Consider the following 25,175-nt stretch of genomic DNA (forward strand, 5'->3'; position numbering starts at 1 on the left):
GGGATGAGAGTGTTGTGGGGAAATCGCATATTCTCATGCTCTGATGCCTGTTGGTTACAGGCCTTGCCTTGCTTGTGTTTTCAGTTTTTGAACTAGTAAAGAAATCTAAGCCATAAAAACGTTAAGACTGTATTTGCCATTGACCCAAATGTTTGCAGATTTCCTTTTAGGAAATCCCAAATCTTTAAAGTGGCAAAGTCTGGCCCTGAAAGCCACTTTAATCATGGATGTGTGTGGTTAGGAGTTTCCGAGAATTGAAGTACAACTGTCTCTTAACACCTACTCTCTTAAGACTGTGTGAGTCACCAATACTTTTTTGCAGCTTTGCAGTAAGATGAGAAGAATCCCTGCTCATTCCCTCCTGCAAGAATTTGTCTGGCCAGGAGTTGTGGGACCTGCGTTCTCAGCAGTGATGGGTTGATAATCAGACTCTCCGGGGGAGTAATTAATGCAGGGAATCGTCACGTTGTAAACATATAAGGAATGTGACACTGGGTGCACCACTTCATTTTATATGGAATTAAAGAGTGAACGATGTAGTAGCTCCCAAGGTGGGATGAGAAATGTTTTTGAGGGTTACACTTGTGTTATTGCTAGAAGTTTGAGTGCTCTTGAGCAGAATGGTCCCCAGTGACTCAGTTGCCTTTACCACAGTCACATTGCTTGTAGAGGAAAAACAATCCGAACCGCAGAACATATGCATAATGATCTTGCTTGAGATTGTGGGGCTTTGTGGAATCTATAAACGGGTGATTATTTAATTAGCAGGTTACTTTCCTAGCATCTAATGCCACCATGATACCACTGTTTGAATTCTGAAATGGCTTCTTTTCAGAAAGTACCAATTCACACAGTGATCCGGTTATGAAACACCAATCGGCATTAATATTTACTCATTAATCCTATTTACTCCTCCAAATGTGAAGCAATTTATTCATTGACAAATATGTGAAAAATGGTGCATTGTCTTTGTAAATCGAAGATTAGCCTCTTACAGGGAAATCCTAGCAGATAATTTTCTCATATGGGCCTCTCACTTTTAGCTTTTTCCATTGTCGTTCGTCTTTTTTTTCGTCCTATGTCTTTGCCTACCAATGTATGTATATTTTTGCCTCATTGTGCCTTATTTCTGTTTCTTTTTGTTCTTTCATTTAGTGTATTCATTTGCGGATAAGGAATATCTACCAAAATACTTTACATGATAACAGCAGTTGTATTTTAGGTCATAGACAACAGAGTGATTACATGAGAGCAGTTGGTGATTCATTTCATGACAGATACAGATTGCAACATATAAAATACATTACAAACCTTACAGATGCTCGGGAGGTGGACGTTTTCTGTGTTGGTCCTCCATTCTGGAGATGTAAGGTCTAAGGATGAACTTTCATTGTAGAGAGAAAAGTAGTTGAAAGGACCAAGCTTCTGATGGCCAACAAAGTGACTTTGGGTAGAAGTAAAGGTTTGCTGAGTGTATCTTTTATTTACTAACATAGCTGGTCAGATTCTGAGAGTACTGTGAAGATGAAGAGCCATGGAAGTGCACTGAATAAAAAAGTTAGAAACTTGTAGCTCTGTGCTAAATGCATAGCCATCTCCCTTATGGTGTGATGAGGAAGTGAGCATGCGAGCAAAATAGTGAGTGTGTAGTGATTGCTAAGTTGACAACTTTGTTTACAAGAGCAAAGGCAGACAACAAGAGGTCATCTGCGCCTTTGCAGAAGTCAAGCTTGCTCCTAAACATTGGGTAGGTGAAATTAGGGTGGAACATCCGAATTTCTATGTTTGGCCTAAAGGCAGCTTTGTCTGTCTTGCCAACCTCATGTTTTCCATAAGTATCAGAAAAAAATACATATATAAGGGCTCCCAATCAACACTTTTTAACCATTGTTCTGTTGATAGGTCACTTAAATTATACTCCCTTTCACCCCCGCAGAAGTTATAGCTCAAACGACCAGCTTACTCCAGAAATGCAATGCTTTCACTTTGAGTGACTGCATTTTTCCCATGTACACATACACCCAAAAAATTGTCCCCCAAAAATAGAAATTGGTAGACACTTGCACTTCCCAATCATTGATAGGCCCTGTGTATGGTAGGGTTGCATCAACTATTTTCATAACTCTCAAGACATTTATTGTAAGACATTTATTGCAAATTATCATGTTCATTCTTCACTATATACTAGCTTTGGTCGATTTACTTATCCTACTGAAAACGAGAACAAGGTATTACAGTAGCTAGTGCAGCCGCGGCCCGTGCAGCTAAGAGCGGTGAGGAGATGGGGCCAGGTGGCTGGGGTATTTCGATAGACGACCACAAGGGAAAATTACCCACTGCTCTTACCTGCACGGGCCGCGGCTGAGCTAGCTTGTATATGTACATTTTTAGGTTGAAGCCACACCTCCACAAGTTTGTGATTGCCATTTTCAAACAATTGTACCTGACTTGAGAGAGCACTCTAACTGCACTCTAACTACTTGTTGAACTACATCTCCTCTATTGGAGTGTTGTATGAACACTATCACTATGCAGATAACACTCCTCTCAACTCCAAGACCAATCATGTGCCCACCGAAACACAAACAGCCTTAATATGCTATCTAGATGTACTTGTACTAACCAGTGAATAAAAGGTCCTATAACCTGTAGTGTATGATCACTCTTTTACTAAAATAATCCAAGAAATATATTGAAACCTGTAATTTTAACTCATTATTATGAACTATCTTTGGCAAATATTTAATCCTATGGAAAACAAGTACTAATTATTCAGCAAAAGTGTGTATGTAAATGTGAATACTGAATCCAGACCCCCTCAGCTGGTGCAGGTCCTTTGAAGCTATTGAGCTGGAGCTCACTTAACAACAAATGGAACTGCAGCTTCATGAAACTCATTAAATGCCTTGCATCTGACTTCTATAGGGATACCTAGTAATGACTAGTGGAACTACAGCTTCATGTAAGAATTTCAAGACTTTTGTATTTGTGACGGTTAACTTCTGTGCCTAGTTCAGCAAACGATTTAATATGGGAGACAGCCACTATATCCCCTGGAGTCGAGATGCCAATCCTTTCCCAGGGCATGAATCCTAGGAGCACGGAAACTGAGAGCATCCATTCTTCCACCCACTAGGTCTTTCGCTTCAGGGACAGGAACCACCATTATGTGGCTGTCTTAGTGACTGGTAAAATATCTGTTGGTGCTAAAGTAGAGTCTGCACACTGTGCCCCTCCGACTCTCACAACCATAAGTGTCCTTATCGAGCTAGATGCGAAAGGACTGACATTCTTTCACTAAGCTGCAATTCTACAAGTTGTTACTAGGTGTCCCTTTTTAGTCAAATGCAAAAGTCTTAGACATATAGTGGAGTTTTCCTGTTCCCCAAAGAGCCAGTCTGTTGTCCAGGCGATACTAGCACCGATTTGTGCCAGTTCACCCTTAAGCTGAAAGCGTCCACATATACATTAAAATTCTAGGAACTGATAATTGACTGTGTTCTAAATAAAGTAGTATGTTTTCTGCATATAGAGATATTTGGTCTTCGATACAGACCACCACAGTCTATCCCGCAAACTTGTGCTTCGCTTAGGACACATTTTCTTTCTCTGACTTCAAAGTTAGAGGATTTATGTGTCACTGATGCTGCCTAATGGAGGCTTGCTTGAAGAAGGCTGCACAAATGTTCTAATTTTTTTTCTAGCACGCAAAAAAATGTAAATGTCTGTAAATGAACTGTCCTGATGAGGAAATCAATACTTTGGGTAAATTCATTTCTGCGCATTATCGTTTGTGCTGTATACTTTATCAGTAAAGCCATATGTGAGTGCAAATGTAATGTTCATTTGAATGGAAGATGTATAGTCTGTAATGGCAGTACACTTCCATACCATGCATACTCCATGTTACCCCACTCTACTCTCCAACATGCTGTCGTGTTGTTCCTAATAATACATAGGATCCGCACGTTTTAGACAACATAAACTAAGGGATTGGTGTCCAGACTGATTCCAGACACCCCCAAAGGATATGTTGGCCTTTAGACCAGCTAGCTCGCAGTGCCACCATAAGCTCCCTAACCTTACCAAGTAGCAAATAGTTTCTAGCAACTATTGAACATGACAACCCTTGATCTTTCAGGGATCGTGGAAACAGTGCACTACTTTTTGCTCAGTCCCTCAGGCTTACTTGGTCTCCGAGAGATACACAGAATAAACAATGGTGGCGTTTTCAATAAGCATTTATTGAACCAGCGTCATTCTAGTATACGCGCTACTCTACTCTAGGCCACCCTACTCTATGCCACTGCACAACCCCAGTTTACTCCCCACCAAATCACTCTATGCCACTATGCCACTCTATTCTACGCTGTACTTCTGCATTCAATGCCACTGCTCTCTATGCCACTCTACTCTGCACTACTGCACTCTACGCCAATAAACTCCATACCACTCTACTATACACTACTGCACTCTACTACAGTATACTCTGCAACCCTGCACTCTCTACCTTTCTACCTTATGCCACTATACTCCACTGCACTCTACGACACTCTACACCACTGCCTCTGCAGTCTACGCCACTCTATTGCACTCCACACCATTGCATTCTACATTACTCCACACCATTGCACTCTACGCCAATGCACCATAATCCACTTTACTCTACACCACTGCATTTCTACAACACTCTATTCTGCAGCACTGCACACTCCGCAGAACTGCACACGGTCACTGCACACTTACCGCACTCTCCTCTCTGCCATTCTTCTTTCTGCCACTTTCCTCTAATCTGCACCACTCTACACCAATGCACTCCACGCCACTCTATTCTACTGTGAACCACTGCACTCTACATCATTCCAGTCTAGGCCACTCAACAGCACTCTACTCTGCAACACTGCTCTCAACGCCAATTCACTCTAAGCCACTACTCTATACCACTCCGCTCAATCCTGCTCTGCATCACTCCACTGTAGTCTGGAACAATTTACTCTACGCCACTTCACTTTATGCCAATGCACTGTACACCACTTTACTCAAAACTAATCTACCATGCGCCACGGCACCTACGCAAACTACTTTACACCACTGTACTCTACGCCACTGTACTCTACAACATTTTGCTGTACACCACTGCACACTACTTCACTGCATGCTATGTCACTCTACACCACTAAGCTTTCCGTCACTGCACTATACGCCATTCTGTTCTACTCTGCACAACTCTACTCTAAGTCATCACTTTACGACTCTGCACCACTCTACGGTCCTGCACTCTGACATTCTACTCTTCATGACTGCACTCTATGCCACTTCACGCTTTGCCATTCTACTCAACCCCTTTGCACTCTACTCTGCACCACTCTACTCCATGCCATTGCACTCTACGCCACTGCAATCTACTCTGCACTACTCTGTTCCACTGCATTATACACTACTCTGCATCACTGCACTCTACACCAATGCACTCTTCACCACTTCACTCAAAACCAATGCACTCTATGCCAATCTACTCTCAGGGGTGTGGAATTTAATAAAATATATACTTGTCCATGGGGCACGTTGCTTTATAAATCTACTTGTCCTGTAACATACTACACTTGTCCATTTGGGGCCATGTAGTGCTGTGACAAATTATGGCAGCAATCTCCTTGTATGAGAGCTCTGATATAGCCGCTCTGATTATGCCAGGGCACGTACCATAGTAGTGTTTGAATAGTAGCAATCCCCTTATGTTGCCACGTTTCCGCAGATCTACATACTGGGGATGAAGGTTGTGGTAAGCAATAGTTCCAGAGCTGGAATACCCTTTTGAGTCGGTGCAAACCTACTAACTTGCATATTTTAAGGATTTTCAACAACTCTTCTCTAATCTTTTCCCCATACTGACAAATGTTGGAAATATACTCCTGACAATGACAGACATAAAACTTCTTCCAGGGTTGGGGCAAAAAGTGGTTGGAGGAAAAGTGAACTTGCAAACACTCAGATTTTTGCTTGAGCAAATCTACTCATGCATATTTGCGCATGCTAAAATGCAGTTCACAATTATTTTCTAGGAGTACTATTTCGTGCCCTACTTCTGTAAATTCTTGTGAATTCATTAAAGCTGTATTGCTGCACTTAATGCAAGGACATATACCATGGGGGCACTTCTGCACTTCTGAGTTTTTCTTCAATAATTGGGCCCCTAAGTTGGTCTGGCATTAACCATGATCTTTTGTGTTTGTTAAAATTATGTCTCTCTTTCTGTATTGGCTGGCTTCACTGTGAGTGACAGCATTCTGCTCTTTCACAAGGAGCATATCGGCACACAGAGTAGTTGTGTTCAGTAACACAAACACAAGGGATACTGTAGGTCTATAGTTAGCTCAATATTGTATGCCAATCGTAAAATGGAGCTTGCATGGACTAGTGTCTGATCAAACTGTGGAAGGATAGAATAAAGATAAAGTGTGAGAACAGAACAGAAATACTCCCATCAGCCCACCGCTTGGCGGAATATCGTCATCTGGGGATTTTTTGTAAACAGACTGGTATCCGTTTGGGTCTCTCATCTGGTGGTATTGTGAGGAGACCTACCAACAGATCCTCCAGTGACAAAGAAAATATATGAATAACATGGCTAGATGGGAGAGGTTGCAGTGAAACAACGGTGGAAAGAAAAAGTGAAATAAAATTACCTAATGTGATGCCAAGACAAACTACTTTATTAGGGGGGTCATCACAAGGGTAATATTAAAAGCAACAGTATAAGAATAGTGTTAGAACAAATATCACTATCAATCAGATGGAGCTGGTCGACATGTTTCAGCCTAACAAGGCTTTCTTCAGGACCTATGATTTGTAATACTACTGCAACAAACACTATACAAGTTAACAATCACTTGATAGAAAGACCACAATTGTTGTGGATGCGTCGGTACCTCGGACTTTAACTCCCCCTCGGCTCAGTTAAAGCCCGAGGTACCGACGGACAGAGCGGGGCCTCTTTTAGACCTGAGCGAGCGCCAGGCGAGGTGAGGCCCTCCCCCAAAAACTTTTGGGTGAGAATCTATTGACCTACTAGAAGGTACATGGTAGGCATCCACAACAATTGTGGTCTTTCTATCAAGTGATTGTTAACTTGTATAGTGTTTGTTGCAGTAGTATTACAAATCATAGGTCCTGAAGAAAGCCTTGTTAGGCTGAAACATGTCGACCAGCTCCATCTGATTGATAGTGATATTTGTTCTAACACTATTCTTATACTGTTGCTTTTAATATTACCCCTGTGATGACCCCCCTAATAAAGTATTTTGTCTTGGCATCACATTAGGTAATTTTATTTCACTTTTTCTTTCCACCGTTGTTTCACTGCAGCCTCTCCCATCTAGCCATGTTATTCATATATTTTCTTTGTCACTGGAGGATCTGTTGGTAGGTCTCCTCACAATACCACCAGATGAGAGACCCAAACGGATACCAGTCTGTTTACAAAAAATCCCAGATGACGATATTCCGCCAAGCGGTGGGCTGATGGGAGTATTTCTGTTCTGTTCTCACACTTTATCTTTATTCTATCCTTCCACAGTTTGATCAGACACTAGTCCATGCAAGCTCCATTTTACAATTGGCATACAATATTGAGCTAACTATAGACCTACAGTATCCCTTGTGTTTGTGTTACAGTTGGATTGGGGGATAGGATACTTAATAGGTCTCTAAACTTGTTTCCCCTATAGACCCTCTTTTACAGTTGTATTTTGTTAGTTGTGTTCAGTGCCAGTAACTACTTTTACAGTGCGTGCTTTTTGAGACCAACATTTTTTTTTGCTTTTGCCAATGTTTGTTATTATGGTGAGGGCCCGGTAGCTCCCACACATATAAGGTTTTACAAAAACCATGCCAAAACAAGTCACACAGCGACAAAACTAAAAAGCTGACCACCGATTTCAGACATATTGGCTTTGCCAATGCTTGTTTGTTTGTTTCCCATAATCTTATTAAAACTGGTTACACTTATTGTCCATAATGAATATTTTTGGGAAATTCTAGCATGCATCAACACATTTCACTAAATGATGCTGCAAACAAATAGTACCTGACATTTTACATTAGTTTAGCGATTTTATTTATTTTGCTACTGTCGGTTTTTTATGAACATTTTATTTTTAAAGCAAAGAATCATCAATTTTGCTTTCAAGCTTCTGAAAATATTTTGAATCTAATCAAAGAGCATTCTGGGAGCATTATACATAGCCTCATGTGTATAAGTGTTTATACTGGAATCACTATCAGTAGTACAGTCTGAGCTTGCAACATTTACTTGGAGCGCTCACCCAAATAAATAAAGGCTTTAAATGAATGAACCATAAATACAAGTTTGAACAGCATTAACACATGGTCACAAATATGACCTTAACTGCAGACCGTGCCCTTTCCTGATCCATAATGTGGTACTGCAAACTGGCAGCCAAAGGGTTTGTGCTGCAGGGGGTTGGGCCTACTTGCCTCAAAGCCAAAATACACATGAAAACGTGTTGCCCTTGACCCCAGATGTTATGTCCTGGGCGTCAACCTATAGGAGTTCCACATCCCTGACTCTGCACCACTGTACTTTATGCCACTTCTTTCTAGGCCACTCTACTCCACAGTACTGCACTCCATGATACTGCACTCCACAATACTCCCAAGATGCTCCACTCTATGATGCTTTACTCCATTAAACTCTGCTCCACTGACAGACTTGTCCACTCTACAGCACTGTATTCCACTCTATGCCATTCTATGACTCCACTCTACAATTCTGTACGCAACTCTCTATGCCACTTTACTCCACTCTATTCTATGACCCACTACTAAAATCTGTGATGATCTAATGTACAAAACTGTACTCCACTCTATGAACACCCTCTGCCACTCCACTCTACACCATTTCACAGCACTCAACTTTACGACACTGTACTCAACTCCGACACTGTGACCCACTCGACGCCACTCAACTCTACACCCTTCAACTGTACAACACCTTACTCCTCCCACAACACTGCACAGCACTGTTCGCGACTCCATGACAATCCACTTGACTCCTCTCCATGTCACTCAACGATACTGTACCCCACGCTACGCTATGCCACCCTCCTCCATAACACTCCACCCTACTCCACTTTGACACTCCTCACCATTCTCCTTTACCCTACTAACTTTTAGCCATGCTGAACAGCAGCCCCTCTGGAGTACAACATTGCTAAAACATATTGCAAAGCTAATAGCACTTGCATAGGCGAGACCTATTGGATTTGCCAATGCTTTTTTAAATGGGCAACAAAAGTTGTAATCATTCACTGCGCTTATCCAATTGAGATATACTACAGATACCCCCCCCCCCCTTTCAACACAAAGCCTGGTTATGGAATATGATCCAATGTATCCTTTTTTTGGGGGGGGGGGATTTTGTGTACCAATTGGCTGTAACCATATATACCCAAATACAAATCCAGACTTACTTTCGTCGAGTTTAGTTTTTCAGATTAACTCTATCTGCAACTTCACCAAAGGGTTTATTGTCATTCCAGAAAGCACAGTAATAAAAAATGATGGAAGAGAGTGGAATAGAGGCGACTCCCCCCAGCACGCCACCTCCAACTACTGCTGTGGTATCTACTGCCACACCCTTACCACCAGGTATGTGTTATCTCATTACGTGGATGCTATAGTACCATGCTGTTGAATGTGTTGCACGTATAAACGTCTTCTAATTTGCGCTTGTTCTCTGTCGCTATCCCTAAATCATTTCAATTGACAGTCTCAAACGGCAACTAGTTGAAGAATTAAGTATGGTTTTCTTTGGTGTAAGGAAGCATCCCTCTTCTCAGCTTTCACGGGACAAAGATAGCGTACCGTTCATCACCCTTGTTGATCCCAAAATATGGTTCAAATCTGGAAAGGCTCCCTAACATCCATACTAATTAAAGAGAACCTCCCCAAGATACATGAAATAGTAATCCCATGTGATGTTATCAATCACTTCTTCACGTGATCTTCAGAAATTCCCAATATCAGGGAGAGGCAGTTGTAAGCAGGTGTCTAAACGTTAGTGTTTCACATCTATACAGCTCCAGCTGTGTTCCTGAGCTACCATTGAGATTGCCATTGGTGCTAAGAGTGTAACTGTCAATGACTAGTTGTCTTTTAGCCATTCTTTGAGAGGTTCATGTTTTTTTCTGGTCCCCATCACAGGCAGTCACACAGCGGTATAGAAGTAGATCTTAATAGGGAGTAACCGGGTTACTATGCAGCTGGTATGTAGCAGGAATATTCAGGATATTGAGATATCCGCAATGGAGGGATTACTACTTGATTCTTTCTGCAAACAGTGCCCTAGCTAAATATACAGGTAGCCCTTAATCAAACGGTGAGTTACTGGATTGTGTTGATGTGTTGGTCTAGCAGGAAGAGTAATTATATTGTGATAAGAACAATGTAGAGTACATTACTCGATCAGCCCCGTAAACAAAGCTTTAGAGAAAAAAACCTACAACGTATATTAGTTTAAGATTAAGGAAGCCACTTTAGTCTGTGATTGTTTATTTTAAGATTACCTCACACAGACACTAAAGGCTGCACACAGACACTAAAGGCTGCTCCCGAGCGGTCGCGCTTTTTAAACTTGTAATTCTTTTAATATTGATTGCGGTTGTGACAGAATTTCCCTTGTGTCCGTCCCCCCCCCCCCTCAAGCCAGTTTTGCACACCTTGGGGCTGACATTATTCTTCCTGACACGGTAGCACTTTCTTCAGTCATCCCCGCTTCCCTGGTGGGGCTTGGCCGTCCTCGGGGCTAAGTTTACCGGGTCCCGGGTGGCTGTAGTTGGCGGCCATCTTTGGTTGGGCGCTATTGGACGAGCGCTCTAGTCGCTCTACTTAAGGAGGAGCTCTCTTTTGAAACGGGAGATTACCTCACACAGACACTAAAGGCTGCTCCCGAGCGGTCGCGCTTTTTAAACTTGTAATTCTTTTAATATTGATTGCGGTTGTGACAGAATTTCCCTTGTGTCCGTCCCCTCCCCCTCAAGCCAGTTTTGCACACCTTGGGGCTGACATTATTCTTCCTGACACGGTAGCACTTTCTTCAGTCATCCCCGCTTCCCTGGTGGGGCTTGGCCGTCCTCGGGGCTAAGTTTACCGGGTCCCGGGTGGCTGTAGTTGGCGGCCATCTTTGGTTGGGCGCTATTGGACGAGCGCTCTAGTCGCTCTACTTAAACAGTCATTCATGCCTCCGCGCGGCGGACGCGGGCAGCGGACGCGGGCAGCGGACGTGCCGGACCTGCGCCGGAGTCGCGCCTGAGTCCAGCCCGTCTGCGCCCGTCCGTGCCCAGACGGGCACAGGGCGTGACACTCTGCCCAATCCTGTACGACACATGGATCCCAGTATCAGGTACTCTAGGGATACTCTGATGTCACTTCATTTCCCTAGATGTTCTGGTTGTAGCTATTGTTGGGTAGAGGGTACTCCCTATCAAAAATGCTCTCTCTGCAGTCCGGCCTGCATCATTAGGGATACATCACAGCTGTCTATGGCGCTGCTTAATTGCAGGTCCCTACCCTGCCATGCCACTGAAATCCACTCCCTGATCTCAGACCATAATTTGGACGTGTCGTTTCTCACAGAAACATGGCTGACCCCTAGCTCTGGCCCTGACATTGTAGAAGCCCTCCCGACGGGATACCTTATATTTCATCAAGACAGGCCAGATGGGAGGGGGGGAGGGGTAGCCATCCTGTATAGAGACAATTTCATGTGCAAGGCTGTAGATTGCGACATTACTAATTCAGAAAGTTGTCATTTTGTGCTGCGACTATCTCCGACTCTCTCCTTATCAGGCCTCCTCCTTTACCGGCCCCCTGCTATTATGGGAAACTTTGTAGATTCTTTTATTGAAGCGGTGATACCATTAGCCGCTGCATCCTCAAACTTCGTAGTTATTGGAGACCTGAACGTGCATTTTGATGATCCTCACGATGGATTGGCGAAAGACTTACAAGGCATGCTGGCCGCACTCGAGCTTCACCTTGTTAATGTCGGCGCCACCCACGAGAGAGGCCATCAGTTGGATGTTGTTTTCACGAACACAAAAAATCTGTTTGCCCTACACCCTTTGGCTCTCCCTTGGACTGACCACTGTTTGGTTCCTTTTAAGTGGCAGTTGGTGTAGGGGAGAGACCCTGCACCTCAACGGCACACAGTGGATCGTCTTTGGTCGAGGCTGCCAGTGGAAAGTTGGGCAGCCGAGTTGGCAAGAACCTGTCCCCCCCCTGCTACTGACCCTACCATGGCGGACCAGCAGGTGGGCAACTGGCTCACTAATACTTTGGATTCGCTGATCCCGAAAAAAAGGAAGCCGCTCAGTGAAAGAAGAGTTGGCTCCGCTCCATGGTACACGTCCGAACTCAGGGTTCTTAGAACCTCATGCAAAAGATTAGAACGTGCATGGAGAAAAGAGCGGACTGATGAAAATCGGAATGATTATAAGGCAGGGATGAGGAAGTATAAAGTGGCTCTGAAAGAGGCTAAAAAGAACTTTTTTAGTGATAAGATTGAGAAGGCAAGCAATTCTCCAGGGGAATCCTTTAAGATCTTTAAAGAGCTGTTGAAGGCTCCGGTTCCCCCAGTGGTTCATGACAACCCGCAGGAGAAATGTGAGGAGTTGGCTGACTTCTTTCACTTGAAAATCGAGAAGATCTTGTCCTCATTACCAGCGATGTCACCAAGCGTGGAAATGGACGTCAGCCCAACAACAAGTTCTGTTGAGCTGCTCTCGTTCGGCCCATTCTCAGAGGAGGAGTCGAAAAAGTCCTGGAAAGGATGAAGAGTGGGTCTCCAAGTGACCCGGCGCCCATGAAAATTCTTAAACAGGTGGCAAAGGTTCTTTCCACTCCGCTTGCGGATCTTATCAATCTTTCGCTTGCCCAGGGCACAGTGCCCCTAAGGTGGAAATCCGCTGTTGTTAAAGCTTTATTGAAGAAACCGGGACTAGACCCATTAAATCTGGCTAATTTCAGGCCCATTTCACTCTTGCCCGGTTTCTCTAAAGTTGCAGAGAAGCTGGTCAATTGTCAGCTCTCTCACCATCTTGAAGCCCACCATCTGCTTGGGGACTCCCAGACTGGTTTTCGCCCTGGTCAGGGGACAGATACAGCCTTACTGGCAGTGGTGGAGGAAGCAAGGAGCATTCTTGATTCAGGGGGGTCAGTGGCAGTGATCCTCCTGGACCTGAGTGCGGCATTTGACACCGTTAATCATCAGGTGCTCCTCCAACGGCTGGCAGAGGTGGGTGTCAAAGGGATGGCCCTGACATGGCTGAAATCTTTCCTCTCAGACCGGTCTTATCAAGTATGGGAAGGGGGAGAGCAATCCACCGTGTACCCTCTTCAATGTGGAGTCCCGCAGGGCTCATCTTTGAGCCCTACTTTATTTAACACCTACATGGCTCCACTTGAAAGAGTGGTCTCCCCTTCAGGAGTGAAGATCATCAGTTATGCTGATGATACTCAGCTGGTTGTAGGCCTTACCCAGTTGGTAGAACAACCTGAAGTCCTTCATGACTGTCTCTCGAGCGTTCACCGCTGGATGTCCCAATCCGCCTTAAAGCTCAACGGCGACAAGACTGAGCTGATGGTGTTGGGCAAGGCCAGTCCCTCTCTTATCACCAGTTGCTGGCCTCGTTCCCTGGGCGATCCGCCTTCCCCCAAGAAGGAAATTAAGAGCTTGGGGGTTTGGTTAGAGGAGGATTTATCCTTCAGGACACATGCTAAGAAAACCGCGGGGGTATGCTTTGGCCTGCTGCGTTCTGCTCGCAAGGTACTACCTCTGCTCCCAAATCCATCTAGGAAGCTCCTGATTCACGGTCTGATTTTGTCGCGGCTCGACTTCGGGAATGTGCTTTTTCTGGGCGCACCAGAAGCAACTTTTAAAACTCTCCAGCAGGTGCAGAATGCGGCTGCGAGGGTTTTGATGGAAGTGCCGCGAAGACAATCAGCTGCCCCCGCCCTGAAAGCGCTGCACTGGCTCCCTGTTAGGGAGCGGGTGAAATTTAAGGCGCTATGTACGGCCCATAAAATCTTGCACGGTAAGGGTCCTGCGATTCTGTCCTCTATGGCTCGCCCCTACAAGCCCACACGCCCATTGCGCTCGGATCAAGGACATCTGATGCAGACTACAAGAGTGAAAAGAGCCCGTTCTGGGGGCCGACGATTTACGGTGCAAGTGGCGACACACTGGAACTCTTTGCCCCTTAAGATCCGCGCTGAGCCCAACATCCTGCACTTTAGGAAACTTTTTAAAACACACTTGTTTCCGTGTAGGACTGAGCGAGAGCCTTTCTTTTCTGTGTTCACAGCGCCGGGATGCCCCTGAGTAACTGTGCGCGTTATAAATTTTATAATAATAAAAATAATAATAAAAATTAAGATGACCGTATGATGTAGAGTTTAACAGATTGTAATAGTGTTCCTCCCTGGCCACTTGTAACATTGTCTGGTAAGTAGTTTTTGTTAAATCAGTTCCATAATATGACATGTATCCTTTCCCATAATCAATCTTTAAAAGGGATGTTCTGGATATTTTGCTTTTTAGAATTATCAAGCCCCAACCCTAATTCACAATCCATGGTATGAAAGTACATTGCATTTCGAAGAAGAAACCAATAGTACAAGAAGGAAAGGACTGTCATAGGGGCACGGATTGTAGAGTAAGGTTCCATTCTGTAAATGATGGTAGATACACATGGGAATCAATAGACAGAAGAAAGGTTTCACTATGGGCGATCACATTTCTTTTAAGCTTTTAGTTAGCATGTCACCTGGTGACGGTGTATGTATCCTATTCAGACCAGAGATACATTTGAGCCAGTGGTTGCAGATGGAACCCGCCACACTCCTTTCAGGGGACTGGCACTTATTTTTCCACATCAGACTTTGACTTGGGGCAAGAGAGCGAAAAGCACAAAATGAGGATAGGAAGAGATGACTAAACAAGCATTTACAATGCAATGGTCTCAGCATTGTTAAAGTTAGAGCTATTGGCATTGCTCATGACATTATTTTTATTTGTTTTTGTTTTTAAAACATAAATAAATTGCATTGTCATTTACAATGCCAATAGCTTAATTTCTCGCAAAATGCGAGACCTATTGCATTTGCAGCCACACACACAGCCACCCACACAGCCACCCACACGCAGAGCCACGCACGCAGAGCCACGCACGCAGAGCCACGCACGCAGAGCCACGCACGCACCCAGAGCCACGCAGGCACCCAGAGCCACGCAGGCACCCAGAGCCACGCAGGCACCCAGAGCCACGCAGGCACCCAGAGCCACACAGGCACCCAGAGCCACACAGGCACCCAGAGCCACACAGGCACCCAGAGCCACACAGGCACCCAGAGCCACACAGGCACCCAGAGCCACACAGGCACCCAGAGCCACACAGGCACCCAGAGCCACACACACACGCACCCCGAGCCACACACACACGCACCCCGAGCCACACACACACGCACCCCGAGCCACACACACACGCACCCCGAGCCACACACACACGCACCCCGAGCCACACACACACGCACCCCGAGCCACACACACACGCACCCCGAGCCACACACACACGCACCCCGAGCCACACACACACGCACCCCGAGCCACACACACACGCACCCCGAGCCACACACACACGCACCCCGAGCCACACACACACGCACCCCGAGCCACATGCACCCCGAGCCACATGCACCCCGAGCCACACACACACGCACCCCGAGCCACACACACACGCACCCCGAGCCACACACACACGCACCCCGAGCCACACACACACGCACCCCGAGCCACACACACACGCACCCCGAGCCACACACACACACGCACCCCGAGCCACACACACACGCACCCCGAGCCACACACACACGCACACAGCCACACACGCACAGAGCCACACACACACACAGAGCCACACACACACACAGAGCCACACACACAAAGACACACACACACACACACACAGAGCCACACAGAAACAGATGCGGAATCCTTCTGTAGAACTTGTTGTCACCAGGTTCCAAAATTACCACTGCGCATGAGCGCAGCCTACGCTAGCCGAGACCTAAAAACGAATGGGAGGGCTGGAAGGGGTCTTGAGAGGCATTAGCTGAACGGTCACACGTGTATTTTCCTCGTAAAGCTCTTCGTCAGTATAATGTTTTAGCCATTTATACCTCCACCTTTTTTAGCCTCTCGGCAAAAATGCATGGTATGTAAATCAACATAATGAAGGGGTTTTGATAGCATCTGACATTCTGTGATAGCATCCGACATTCTGGCCCCGGGGACACCAGAGCAGGGGGAGACTTTTTTCTGGATGGATCAGGGAACAGGGGCAAATATGGGGGGGGGGGGATATTCCAGGCAGCTGTATGGACGCCTTTACGAAGCTCCGCCCATATAAACGGAACTGGCAGCCAGTACTCACCAGAGGAGGTGCGTTCCCTCTTTGATGGTAATGGCCACCTGCATCCTCTTCCCTTTACTGGGGTGAGAGGCAGGGAGCGCCTGTCTCTCCCGGAGAGTTGGGTCAGGTACAAGCGTGTCACCCCTGGGGAACTGGGGCAATTAGAACAGTTTTTCACCTCAACGTGTTGCGCACACACAGGTGAGGGGATTGGACCTGCTTCTTTTTTTGGAGCCGGCTGGACAGACCAGAGCGCCCCCTACCCAATAGCCCCTTCCCTCCACGCGGCAACAGCTAATAAAACCCATTTGTTTACTAATTGGGAGAATGAAAAGCTGCTCTGAGCAGGTTAAAATGGGTGCATCGAGTCAAGTAAACAGGAGAACTGACTAAACCATCTCGTAATCACCAACCGGGAAAGGGAAAACACTTGAAAAAGATGATTAAGCGATCGGTCGGCACGATGTCTCAACAAGGGGGGCATTTTCACTGCAGGAACCTAGTCTGCTGGCGTCAGCAAGAGACCTGCCCAACTCCCTCACACAGAACTCTGGCGGCGGCGTACCACACACGTCCACTGCATGGGGCAACTGACAACACAGAGAGAGCACGACCCAAGATATAAATACACAATCCACCTAGCATTCAGTGATCAACCCTCCAAGGAATGTGAACATAAACACACACTACATAATGGCACACAGCACGTGGAAAGTGCACAATCGACTACACGGGATAAACACAGAAACATAAAGTAATTGAAGCAAACATACACAGTAGCTATACATACGCAGCACAGACATACAGTACGCGAAGAAAAAAAACCACACTGGGCAATCACGCCACACGTCACGGATGCACAATAAAAAATGAAATAAATACACAATCCTAATGCAGAAACATTACGCAACGCCAGCGAACACGATAGATCGCAAGTCACCAATCCACAGTCACCCACAGCACATGACACAAATGCACAATCACATACAGAAAGAGAACGACATTCAGTGAGAAGTAGCAGGTGCACCGATGCACACGCAGCGCGACACATGCATGGGGCATAAAACAAACTGAATGACTCTCGGCGCGAATTTACAGTGACACAGGAGATTAAAGAAACGCACAACCACACGCCGCAGAGGCGGAGTGCATTTTCCGTTCCACCAGTGGGTGCGTGGCTCCGCAGAAAGTGCAGCGTTCACCTTTCACAACACACACACATCCTTTTGTTCCTCGCTGTGAGCAGCATGTCTTCAGACAGAGACAGTGAGTCTAGCGGACAGGATGGAGGGCTTGGAATCCCGGCTCTCTCCTCATCTCCCCCCTCGCCAGAGCCGGCCGCGAAGATGATGGGGTGCACTCTCCCACCACGCCTCGTTTAAACCCCTCCGCCCCCATAATGAGGCCGAGCGAGGCTGCCCGCACCCCGTGTTTACGCAGAGACGCGGCCGCTCCAGCAGCAGGGTATTCTGGCAGCCTCTCTGATCCCATTAGCCTTTATTCTTGGAGGAGTCCTTAAAAACTGACGCACACTGACACACACACACACTGACACACACTGACACACACACACACACTGACACACACACACACACTGATACACACACACGCACGCACACACGCACACGCACACACGCACACTCTCACACACGCACACACGCACACTCTCACACACTCTCACACACTCTCACACACTCTCACACACTCTCACACTCTCTCACACTCTCACACTCTCTCACACTCTCTCACACTCTCTCACACTCTCTCACACTCTCTCACACTCTCTCACACTCTCTCACACTCTCTCACACTCTCTCACACTCTCTCACACTCTCTCACACTCTCACACACTCTCTCACACTCTCACACACTCTCACACACTCTCACACACTCTCACACACTCTCACACACTCTCACACACTCACACACTCTCACACACTCTCACACACTCTCACACACTCTCACACACTCTCACACACTCTCACACACTCTCACACACTCTCACACACTCTCACACACTCTCACACTCACACACTCACACACTCACACACTCACACACTCACACTCTCACACTCTCACACTCTCACACTCTCACACACTCACACACTCACACACTCGCTCACACTCACACACACACACTCGCACACACTCACACTCGCTCACACTCACACACACTCGCACACACTCACACTCACCCGCTCACTCACACACTCTCGCGAGGAGGGCACGCGCCGCAGGGGGCAGCGCTGTGACTCCGCTCAGAGGACGCGATAAGATCTCATCAAAGCTGCCACACAAATGCCTCACTTTTAACAATACACCCCCCTTCAGAACACAAGCAGCACACCGACCCAGCCATTCGGCGGACTCCAGCGCCCGCTCCTGATTTCTCCATTCAGAGACTTTTAAACTCTCCTTACATTTCTGACTGGATTGCACGGATCCATTTTAAAGCAGCTATTGTTTTTTTTTTACTTGTCGCCACCCACCGCAGCCCTTCGGCACCTCGCTTAGCTGATGACTTGGTGTCGGCTGAAACGGGGGCGGGCACGGGAGGGCTGAAGCTGGGCTCCTTAAATGCAGCACCACAGCTGTTCTTTAGCGCGAGAGTGGACCGGGGAAATGGGGCCCGGAGCAGAGATTCACTATTGTTTTTTTTACATGTCGCCGCCCAGCGCAGCCCTTCGGCACCTCGCTTAGCTGATGACGGGCTCGACTGAAACGGGGGCGGGCACGGGAAGGGGCTGAAGCTGGGCTCCTTAAACAGTGCAGCACCGCAGCTTTACTTTAGCGCGAGAGTGGAACGGGGAAAAGGGGCCCGGAGCAGAGATTCACTGCAGATTACAAGCCTCTGATGACGGGGTCGGCTGAAACGGGGGCGGGCACGGGAAGGGGCTGAAGCACCACCATCTTTCTCGTAGGCGAGGCAGAAAGCAGTGTCATTTTCTGATTCGGGGCGTGGTTTTCTTTCTCTCCTCTTCCCATTGGCTGGAAGGTAAAATTCCAGCCAATGGGAAGAGGAGAGAAAGAAAACAAGAAAGAAGCGAAAAAAGACGCCCCCGAATCGGAAAAAGACGGGGCTTGAACGGAGTGATGCCCCTCTCCTCCAATGGCTGGCCTCCGTTTAGGAAGCCAGCCAATGGAGAAGAGGGGCGGGTTCAAGCCCCACTCTAGAAAACATTAAATCTGGGAGCGAGACTGCGCAAAAGCAGCCTACGGTCCGAGACCTAAAAAACTGTAAGCATGAGAGTAAGCAGGAATGAAAAAGAACTCACAAGCGTGAGATTAAGAGGCACAGAGTGCCTGGTGGTGGAAGAAAGGCATGATATGAAATCAAGACACCACAGCCTTGGTGTTCAGTAATCTTGTCACTTGTCTGCGCCGACTATGGGCATCCGAGAAAATTTTTGGGTACAAGCACTTATTATTTGAGAAATTAAGCACTAGTGCAGAAATCCACACGATAATGTTCGATGGATGTAAAAAGGCAATATTATCCATGTTCAATGTTTCAGTAATATGATGACTTTAATCTTTTAACGGATATTTCATGATTTCCTCCATTATGAAATTGTTAAGACATTGGTCCCAAGGAAGGTGTTTTTCTAATCCGCATAACACCGAAACGTTTGTCGACCGACGCGCTTTCTCTCTGTTTCTACAGACATCCTATGTGTAGAAAGCTATATTTGCATATTTCAGGGGATAGGTTAAGAATAGGATGTGTATGAGAATTATCGTATGTTATAAGTCTTTATGATAGTTATGGATGGGTGTCATTGACAGGATTAAAGCTGTTGGTTACAGTACTTGTATGGATTGCATTTTTATGTATTTTATGTGTTCATTGGAGGACGCTTTGTTCTAAAACAAGTGGAGATGTATTTTTGATCTATTAAAATGTATAAAAGAGGTCTTGTGCAGGCTGTTTGTGAATTGTCGTCCATAGATTCTTTAATTCATTTGGAGATAGTATGGTGTTTAGCTTTCACTTGATATTGTTTCCCTACCGTAGCTGCTCACACTTTAGTTTGTCATATTGCTTGGAATCGCTAAAGGCCCAAGAAATATGGTCAGCTTCGCTACCCATAGAGATGTCATCAAAACTCCTCACCAAACAAGCAAAAATTCTGTCTTATGAAAGCGATGCCCAATCAGTATTAAAGCTCTCCCATGCAGTTGGGCCTCTAAACTTTATGCTCCCAAATCATTACTGCTTTACCTCTCATCATCTATGAAACCACATATCAAGCACCAATTAATGTGGCTTCGGTTTGGCCTAATTCCACTAACGGTGTACAAGTATGGACAAGGATATGAAAAAGGAATCTCTACACAATGCCGTTTTTGCAATCTAGAGGATGAAAATCTAATTCATATCCTGTGCATTTGTAGATTCTTGATTGCTCTACGAGTCTTCTGGCTTCGTCCGATCTGGCTCTCTTTCAACATTAGGACATGTCATGAAGCATTAGAACTGTGTATAAGGGGTGACTCACCTCAGATGGCCACTCGTTTTGTAAAATTTATGTTAGGAATCAAACATTTATTATCCCAAGAATGAACTTTAATCCCCAAAATCAACTTCCCCTTCTGTTATCCGCCCATAGTTTTTAGGTCTCGGAACTGCGAACAGATTGCGAAGCAATCTGTCGTTCCGAGACTCTATTGTGATCATTCTCGGTTTCAAGGAGTCAAGGGAGACAGACAAGTGAGGTGCACGCGCAACCTTGGAACTGGGATCAGGTCGCGCGCGCCTCCTGTCTCCCATGGCTCCTTGGAAGCACACAGACACGCACGCACACACACACACACATACAGCCCCCCCCCGCCGCGCACACACACATACAGCCCCCCTCGCCGCCGCCAGTGCGCATACACACACAGAACCCCCCCTTACACACACAAATCTCCTACCTCGTCTCGGCTTGTCATCGCGCTGCCTTGCCCCCGCTCCTCTGGTGCGCGCGCACCACTGGTTTCTATTCCCGCGTCGGCCGGTTTCGATTCCGTGCTCGTGCTTGTTATTTTTGATGTTTGGATGATACAGGTTTTCCTACCAGCAATATATTTGCATTTAGGATACCCTGCTATTGCATACATTTTTTGTACATTCAATTTATCAGGCATTTTTGTGTTCATGAATCTTTTCTGTGTAATAATTTTTGCCAAAGTAAGATTACTGTTTCATTCATTGTCGATACGTATTAACTAGCATGTTGGTCTGAGTCTTTCTTTTGTATTTATTCACTATGCTCCCTTGTCTCCCGTCTTTTTCCTTTCTCTTTTACTACTTTACTTCATATCTGTATTGTCACAACTGTTCTATTTTTTCTTTTGGTATATGGGTGGCATAGTTGATATTTGCGGACGTATAGCACGATCAGTTTGTCGCTTTTATTTAAATGGAGGTCACGCACGCACATGTGCCATCACAAGCCTTGGTGACGGAGTAGCCGATTCGGAACGAGCACCGCGGTACAGTTCAGCATTTCAATCTGCTATCAGGGACATGGATCGGTGAGTTGAGGTATCCTTTGAGCCCTTTGTCTGATTTTATTGCACTATTGGTTCATTTTGATGTGTCATAATACGCCCTTTTGTTGTCACCTAGGTCTCCTATATTCCTTTACCCCTCGGAACACTGTCTCTTGTGAATTTAGCTTGTTATTACTCGACGTGGCGTCTGTTTACTTACCTCCGATTTGGTGAGTCATTTTTTCCTCACTTTTCACCATTGATTTTGTGAATTTCACGGGTCTCTAACTCATTTAACACCTACGTGTTTTTTCGCTTACCAGCAATTCTTTATCACGTATTGGTCTAATTTTCTGATGTCTTGTTGCGTTTTGCATCATGTTACATGTATTGCTTTTTCCATACCTCATGCAGAAAGCAGAGGAGTTACGCGTGTTCTGTCTCTTACTGCATGCTTTTCGTCATCATGTTGCACTTTGGATTTATTGAGTAGTCACGAAAGAAGGTCGGGTCTTGGTATTCACTACGATTTTCCACATCGTGCCACTTTTGCACACGGTGTGATATGCAGCACTTTGGATTTATTGAGTAGTCACGAAAGAAGGTCGGGTCTTGGTATTCACTACGATTTTCCACATCGTGCCACTTTTGCACACGGTGTGATATGCAGCATTTTTTCAACTATCTACTTTGTTCTGCATTTTTATTGTCTCTGATTTCCTTGACTTTCCTTTCACTTCCTTTTTGCATCATTCAAATGTCACTTTATTTGACATATAGCATTGGAGTGCCGCACTTTGTTATGACATTTTGTTTGTTGGCTTTGCACCTCACGGATATGCATTTGATTGTTATTAATGAACTGCTAACTTTAAATTGTACTCGAGTCACTTTATTTGTAGATTTCCCTGACGAAGGGCATTATTTGTGCCCGAAATGCATTAGGACTTTATTTGTTGGATCTACATGTGTGCTGTTCAACACATTTGAAAGAACAAGCATTTGCAATGCAATAGGTCTCACATTTGCGAGAGTTTGAGCCATTTTTATTAGGTCTCGCGACCTATCGATGCGCGCATGCGTATCGAGCGGAGCGAGAATTCAAGTGGCGAAAACATCATGAAACCACCAGTTTTTTGCTGGCGTTTTCATGCAGTTCATGTGAACCACGTGTTCAAACATGAACGCGCATCAGCCTCCCTCCATTTGCCGCACAGCACATCAAAGGGCTTCGCCCAGCGTGCGCTCTGCGGCTTCTCCTCCCCTAATTACGCCGCACACAGCCTTCCTGCATTTCTCATCCCCCTCCCCAGCCAGCTTCCCCCAGGCCGTGTTCCCTCATCCCTCGCACCCCCTCCTCCTTCAGGCCCCCACCAGTTTATAGCCTTAATTTCTTCTCCGTTCAATTCTTTCCCATTCCTCAAGTCTTCCGTCCCCTTTCTTGCCTTCCTTCCTATTCCAAACATTATTCCCTCGGTTCCCGCGTTTCTTTTTCTTTCTTCCGTCGTCCCCTCCCATCCATCCGTACTCCCTAGCTTGCTTGCCCTCAGCCTTACTTCCCCGACTCCCTCCTATCATCCCTCCCGCTCTGCTTCTTCCTTTCCTGCATCCACTTCTTCGCTTTCATGAATTGTTACTGCGTGTTGTAATGGTGGTGTACTCATTCCTTTTTCAGGAATAATATATGCCCCTTCCTTTGAATTGGTGGTCGTGGGAAACTTTTGCGTGATTCATAAGAAAAACTGCAAGCTGCTAAGTCTGAACTCCAAATACTAACCGTGCCAAACCATTGAACTCGGGTTAGGTCCGTCACCACGCCACACTCCCATATCCAGACAAGGCCCCTTGGACTAAAGTGCATGAGCACCAAAAGCATCGAAGAAGTGCTTCATGTAGTGCGAGAAGGTGGTTCCGCTCGAGGCCGTCACCTTAATGGTGCTAATAAAGACTGCGGGGTTTGTGGGGTGTAAAATGCATTCCCCAAACTCCCCTCACACTTCCTCCGTCCAGTTAGTAGGGCGAAGTGTTGTGGAATACTGACACGGTGAACAGTTTCAGCAAGTCACGTGAGCAGAGTCATAATAATGTACAAACACAGTGGCGGAAAGGAAGGGCCGGAACGACAAGACATCTTAGAAATACGGTGAAAGTGTGTCGAATGCCCGCGACACCGAAACTACGAAGCGGAATAAGCCAGCGGGGTATTGGACAGGCGGGGGCGTCCGCCTTAACTACCCCTCATTCTACACATCTGTCGCAGCAGCATTACTTGACAAACAAGCATTGGCATTGCCAATAGGTCTCGCTTGTGGGACCTTAGAAGTATTTAGTTTTGCAGCACAATATCCTTGTTGCATAATCGGATATTGTGCTGCAAAACTAAATACTTCTAAGGTCCCACAAGCGAGACCTATTGGCAATGCCAATGCTTGTTTCTTTTAACTTGCAACTATTGTCTGTACAAATTGCAATGATTTTAGTTAATGATGCAAATGAAATACTTACTTACTTACTTAGTTTGGGGAAGCCTGTGTTTTAAAACTTTTTTTTACTGATCGGGTACTGTGAGCAAGACCATATACACCATATGGGACTTCACATGCTGAGCCTGGGGCCGCAAGTAAGGCTTCAGAAGTGGAAACTATTATTCTCTTCTTTACTTGATCATGCATCAAAAGTTTAGACGGCAACCAGTGGTTTGTTGCGGACTGATAATTTTCAAGATTGTCTTTGGTCTAATTTGAAATTTTGTTCGTCTATCGTTATCTTTTATCTGTATTCCTAGTTTTTAGGTTGAGCCTGGGCAGCGCATGTGCTGTTTGTTCTGCGAGGCACTCTCTCCACCAATATGTTTTATTTGCTTGTGCCATTGTCCTTGGGAAATGCTGGATTCTAATACTTTAATAGGCTAGGTAGTCCCTCGTTAGTATTGCCTTGTTCCATTTTGTAACCTCCCACGAGGACGCTCATTGTTACGTGTGTTGGTGCTCGGTAGGCTTTAATTGCAGCCTCCGAGCACTATTTTGTTAAATGCTTTTCACCACGCTCTCTCTCTCTCTCTTAATTTCACGGCATGCCACAGTGGCGGCTGCGCTTTTGGTTTGTTTGCACCTACTTTGTGGCGCCAAACTTTGTTTGTAAAAGGCCTCCATGCTGTGCTTTCACGTTAATGGCGGTCACTCTCCTTTCTTTAGACGAGCCGTGTCT

The 25,175-nt window shown here is 45.9% G+C and overlaps 1 protein-coding gene across 2 annotated transcripts in view; it reads left to right on the top strand.

Moving 5' to 3' along the window:
* The window catches only part of PRRC1 (proline rich coiled-coil 1), a 189,750-nt gene that overhangs the window by 28,979 nt on the left and 135,596 nt on the right, over positions 1-25,175 (top strand). Inside the window, exon 2 of one of the 2 annotated variants that reach the window (XM_078675604.1) lies at positions 9,486-9,669. In XM_078675604.1, the coding sequence (XP_078531730.1) occupies positions 9,579-9,669 (91 nt within the window). In that variant the 5' untranslated portion in view covers positions 9,486-9,578. The remainder of the gene's footprint in view (positions 1-9,485; positions 9,670-25,175) is intronic. The other variant, XM_078675603.1, reaches the window with a different exon arrangement.

Source organism: Lissotriton helveticus, chromosome 2_1 (assembly GCF_964261635.1).
Source record: "Lissotriton helveticus chromosome 2_1, aLisHel1.1, whole genome shotgun sequence".
NCBI classification, from domain to species: Eukaryota; Metazoa; Chordata; class Amphibia; order Caudata; family Salamandridae; genus Lissotriton; species Lissotriton helveticus.